This window comes from Glycine max, chromosome 6 (assembly GCF_000004515.6).
Source record: "Glycine max cultivar Williams 82 chromosome 6, Glycine_max_v4.0, whole genome shotgun sequence".
Lineage (NCBI taxonomy): Eukaryota > Viridiplantae > Streptophyta > Magnoliopsida > Fabales > Fabaceae > Glycine > Glycine max.
In genome coordinates this window covers 22,791,843-22,797,476 of record NC_038242.2, presented here as the reverse complement: position 1 = coordinate 22,797,476, position 5,634 = coordinate 22,791,843, and the positions used below count along the sequence as shown (strand labels likewise).

The 5,634-nt window shown below is 34.7% G+C and overlaps 1 protein-coding gene across 1 annotated transcript; it reads right to left on the bottom strand.

Moving 5' to 3' along the window:
- Window positions 1–481: 481 nt before the first annotated feature.
- Window positions 482–2,465, bottom strand: LOC100793797 (chaperone protein dnaJ 49). The gene is made up of 2 exons (XM_014776653.3): window positions 2,283–2,465; window positions 482–2,090 (listed from the first exon to the last, which is right to left on the bottom strand). The coding sequence occupies exon 2, from the start codon at window positions 2,053–2,055 to the stop codon at window positions 961–963; it is 1,095 nt and encodes a 364-aa protein (XP_014632139.1). The 5' UTR covers window positions 2,056–2,090; window positions 2,283–2,465; the 3' UTR covers window positions 482–960.
- Window positions 2,466–5,634: the final 3,169 nt, after the last annotated feature.

Genomic DNA, 5,634 nt, shown 5'->3' with positions numbered 1-5,634 from the left:
ATCATGGAGTATTGAACTGATCCCTTTATCTTTTCCTCCCTCCTTTTGCCATCCAAAAGCATGCTTTCTTCTTCCATTCATGCTACTATATTAGAGCTTAAGTAATAACTTGATGCATAAAAGCTGCCTCTTTGCAGCAATGAAATCAACAGAAATATTAAGGCATTATAGAAAAAATAATAGGTACTTAATGATTTACTCTACCATATGGGTTGTACCACCTTGTGCAGTTGAACATAAAATACACATCAGACAAAACACAAATTTAGGTACATAAGTGAGGCCATGCATTCATGCCTCTTGTAATGAATGATTTTAGTAAAGGAAGATCCATCATAGAGATATTTGATGAAATTTGAAAGATAACAATCCCAACAAAGCGGCTGGCTTATTGTAAACTTGCTTCACTATATGGGAGTGAAAAATAAATTGTACCACCTTGTGCAGTTGAACATAAAATACACATCAGACAAAACACAAATTTAGGTACATAAGTGAGGCCATGCATTCATGCCTCTTGTAATGAATGATTTTAGTAAAGGAAGATCCATCATAGAGATATTTGATGAAATTTGAAAGATAACAATCCCAACAAAGCGGCTGGCTTATTGTAAACTTGCTTCACTATATGGGAGTGAAAAATAAATTGTACCACCTTGTGCAGTTGAACATAAAATACACATCAGACAAAACACAAATTTAGGTACATAAGTGAGGCCATGCATTCATGCCTCTTGTAATGAATGATTTTAGTAAAGGAAGATCCATCATAGAGATATTTGATGAAATTTGAAAGATAACAATCCCAACAAAGCGGCTGGCTTATTGTAAACTTGCTTCACTATATGGGAGTGAAAAATAAATTGTACATTCTATAATAATATCACAAGCAGGAAAAAGCTACTGCATCTACAACAAAAGGCAAGACAATATTAAAAATTAGGACCTTGATTCAACTTATCAATTCACCACCTCAAACTTCCGCAACATATCACAATGGGGTGTTTCCCGGATATACCCCCATTGGCGACGCTGCAACTCGAAATGACAATTCTGGCGGAGAATGCTGAAGTACTCCCTCTCTACCCTCTCTTCAATTTTTGATCGTTCATCACTCCCCAACGGATACTCCTGAACAAAGTTTGTAGACTTGACATAATAGTTAACACCCTTGGGTGTGGTAAACCGATGTTCATAAGGATAACTCTTCGAAAGCGAGTACAAGGGCTCCGATGAAGGCAAAAAGTTCAATAACACAATCAGCAGCACAGGCAGCAACTGAATTAAAGCGCGAACATTAAAACCACCAGAACCATGATCAGCAGCATGCCTATGACCATTGAACCCATTGAAACCAGCTGGTCCAAAACTGAATCCTCCAAAATTGGCTGCAGGGGCCATTCCTCCAAAGAAGTTCCTGAATATCTCCTCAGCATCAATATCAGCCTCATAGTAACCATTATAACCTCGGGCCGCCGGCCTTGCCGCACGCTGCTCGTAAACCGCTTCATCCTCACCCGAAACATCATACTTTCTCTTACTCTCTTCATTACTAAGACACTGAAACGCCTTTGAAACGGCCTTGAATGCTTCCTCGGCACCAGGGGCTTTGTTCTTATCGGGATGAACCTTAAGAGACAGTTTCCTGTACGATTTCCTCACATCCTCAACAGTGCAAGTCTTCTCCAATCCCAATATCTCATAAAAGTTTTTCTTCCTCTTAATTTCCCTAATAATTGAGACTTGCTCTTCGGTGTACGAGGCCGAAGAGGACGAGGCCGACGAGGGCCCGGCCGAGACGGTCGCAGCCGCCCCGGTGGCCCTCCGGCGGATAGAAGGTTGATCAGTGGGCTTCGTGGGGCCCTCCGCCTCGGCGGCGGGGGCCTGATCCCCTGCATCCACCTCTATCGTGGACAATAGATCGTCGACGGGGAGAGTGGGGTCGAGGCGACGCGCCTTCGTCACGAACTTCAAAGCGCGTGACCGATCGCCGCTTTCCATCGCCTCTTTGCCGATTCTTAAACATTTCAACGCGTCGTCCTTGTTCCCATCCATCGTATAACCAACGCTCGTGACGGATCTTCTTGTACCTGGAAAATTAGGGCAACAAAAGGGGGGGTGAACAATTCGAGATTTATGCGTCAGCTTTGATGTGAATTTCGACGAATAATAGAAACAGTGAAGCAAAATTGTGAAATTTAATTGAGAAATTGAAGAGATTGGTGGAAATGATTCGGCGGATCCAGAGGAAGTGAAGTAGTGGGGGGAAATTGAAAACTTACAGATGGAGCGCGAAGACGAGCGTGGAAAGATTGCTCTAACGAGATCGAGAAGCGAGTGAATTAGGGTTTCATGCCGAAATGGAACAAAGATTGTTAACTCAATTGATGGTGCCCCACGATGAGGAAATCGGAGCAACTCTGAAATTGTTGTTCTCGTCTTCTCGTTTATCTCAGCAAGCGTATTTATCAGTTTTTTATTTAAAAAATAATAATAACATCATTAATTCATCATGGTGTCAGATTTATCAAAGAGTTAATTATAAATTATTATTATATATATATATATACCAGTTGAAAAAAGTAATGATAACATTTTTTAAGAAAAAATTGACAATAATTATATTTTAAAGGTTTAAAAAAATAAAAATAGTTATATATAATATATATTGAAAAATAATTTAAGAATAAGAAATATGAAAAAAAAAGATAATTAACTTTATTAATAGTTATAGATATTATATATATATACAAAAAATATTTTTTAAAAATATTAGAAACATAAATTTATTTTAAGATGCATTAATTGTTAATTATTTTTTTACCCTTCATTTTATGAAAGTTGTTAATGAGGCACGTACTTTAATCATATATTTGTTAGTCTATTAATAATACAAGTTACACTTATTAACAACATTACAATGTTGTTAAATGCAATCACTACTTAAATCAATTAATTTAAAAGTATTTTAGGAATAAAATGTATTTAGACTTAAATATATTTTTAATCATTGTAATTTAACGTTCTTTTTTGCTTTTCATTCTTGTAAAAAAATTATTTTAGTCTTCACAGATTATTATATTTGTTTCATTTTTCGTCTTTAAATTACTTTAGATAATATTTTTTTAATATTAATACTATCTAAATTAATTTAAGGATGAAAATAAAATAAACATAATTTGCAAAAACTAAAAAAAATATTTTGCAAGGGCAAAAAGCAAAAAAAAAAAAAAAAACTATTACATGTAAAAATAATATTTATGAAATAGAAAATATCACACTAAAAGGGGAGGAGGTTGAATAGTGTGTTAGAAAAAATATGAAATTTTTTTTCAATGAATAAGTTCAAAAGAGTTTTTCAAAGAGCATCCAATAGATATAAATAAAAGTTTTCAATAAGAAACTTGTGCAACCAAGTGTGTGATAGTTAGCATAAGAGAATATAAGTATAAAGGCAAAAGCTTAATAGAAACATTTGGTTTATATTGATCCACTCAGCTTGATTATGTTTACATCTGTTTTACAACCTGTAAAGGGTTTCACTTAATCCAACCGATTACAAAACAAGTATTCTGACTTGTCACTCTTGGTTACGTCAAGTATTTTCTATGCCACTTCTGGCACACTCTTAATCTTCTCTTGAGATTAAGAACACCCAAATATTCTTTGATCACTGAGTCACTCCTGATTTTCCAAACAATGGTTTGAATGTATAAAATATTAAAAACTCTCAAAGATAGAATAAACAATGAAGTTCAAATTCAACAAATAAAGAGTGAGATTTCTTAGTTTTATTTTTGAGCGTCTGATACTTTTGATGGAGATGCAACACTTCAAAACTTATATATTTTGGATCAACTATCTTGCTTTGTGTTTCTTCTTGAAGTTGCTTTTATAGGCTTTTGAAAAAACTATTTGTTGTGGGATCTATGCCTTCCTCAAATATTTTCATTATCACAAGTTGTCTCTTTTGCCACATGACAACTTGTTGAAGAGAGAGGGGGAACAAAGGTATAGTTCACAAACAATTTATATCTTACTTATCGTCAAAACAATGGGTATTTTTGGACCATTCAGATATATTATATTGGACCGTCCAATTCTAACAATCTCCCCGGTTCCCATTTTTTATGATGATAAACCATATAAATTTTGATTAAGATAAAACATAATAATGAAGGATAAAGTTGAGAATTGTGCATGATTATGAAATATCATATTAGTGTGTGTTGTGTATGTGGGTGTAAAGAGAGAGAATACAACTCCTCTGAGAACATGAGAATAATTCATAACAATCATTAGATTATAATTAAAAATAATAGGCGTATGAGATTAAAATATTTAAAGATTTGACATAGTTCAAAGATTTGTATATTTTTACATCTTCCCAAAACCAAATTGACTTCAACTTCTTAAATTTTAAATCTAACATAACCTTATTTTCATTAAGGTAAATATTGCACCAAAATTCATTCTATGTCATTCCAAATAAAATTTTCTTTACAACACTTTTCCCATACTTCACAAATGTCTTTACTGCAACCACTCTATTTTGCTTAGGCCTTTAGAAAATGAAGATAGATTTTTATAATATACATGGTTGAAAAAAAAATCTCTCTAGTTTAATAAAATGTAACCGTATTTTGAATTTGAAAACCACAGAAGCAAAAAATTAAATAAAAACATGCACTACCAGACACAGCTCGCAAAACAAGACAGACACCTTGTTTGTCATAGATAAGCCTTAAACTGACCTTATCTCTCAAGGTCTTCAACATGAATGTTGCTTCAAATTGTGTCTAAAGTAAATTAAGACAAAGTTCATGAAAATTCAACAGATAGATTTTATTATAGGCTTGAATCTCTAAGACTTGTCCAGAGAACAAAGTCTTCCAACTGATCTCTCCCTTCTTATAGTCCCAAATTTGAAAATCAAAGCTTGCTTAAATATCCTAATAAAAATTGGACAAAGTCCCCTTTGTATTAGGAGCACTTACAAGACAAAAACAGAGTAAAAATAAGGGAAGAATACATGCATGCAAAAAACAATGTCATAGCTTTATAAAAACAGTTTGGTAAAGAGGTTTAAAAACTTGTTTTTCCAACATGCAATGCAATGGAGGTTCACTACAAAATGGTTGCCTCCTCCCAACGGCAACCATGGGGGTTGAGCCCATAAAAAAGAACCCCCTTACCGTAGGTTCAATTTACATGAATTTAGAGAAAAAAAGACGATGAAAGTGCAAGATTCCTAGCCTTGCAATGGCACCACCACAAGAACCAATTGCAAAATTTGATTTTTGGTCTTCTCCTTCTCCGTGTGGCTCGCAGTTTTGGCTGTATTTAGGGGAGGAAAAATGGTTTTGCTTTGTGCTTTCTCAAGGTGCTGAAGTGAGGTGAGAGAAAAGAATTTTCTAGCTTTCTTACCAAGTTGAAATGAGAGAATGACTAAAGTGTTAGTAGGTGTCTGTGGAGTGTAGTGGTGGGATACAAGTGTAAGGGAAAAGTTGAGTGTGATTTTGGTTAAAGAGGGATTGGGGAAGGGTTTTTGCTCAGCCCCCTCTCCCATTGGTGGGTGGGATTTTTGGTAATGATGATCTTTTGGGGTTTACATGGGAATCTTGCACTCTTAAT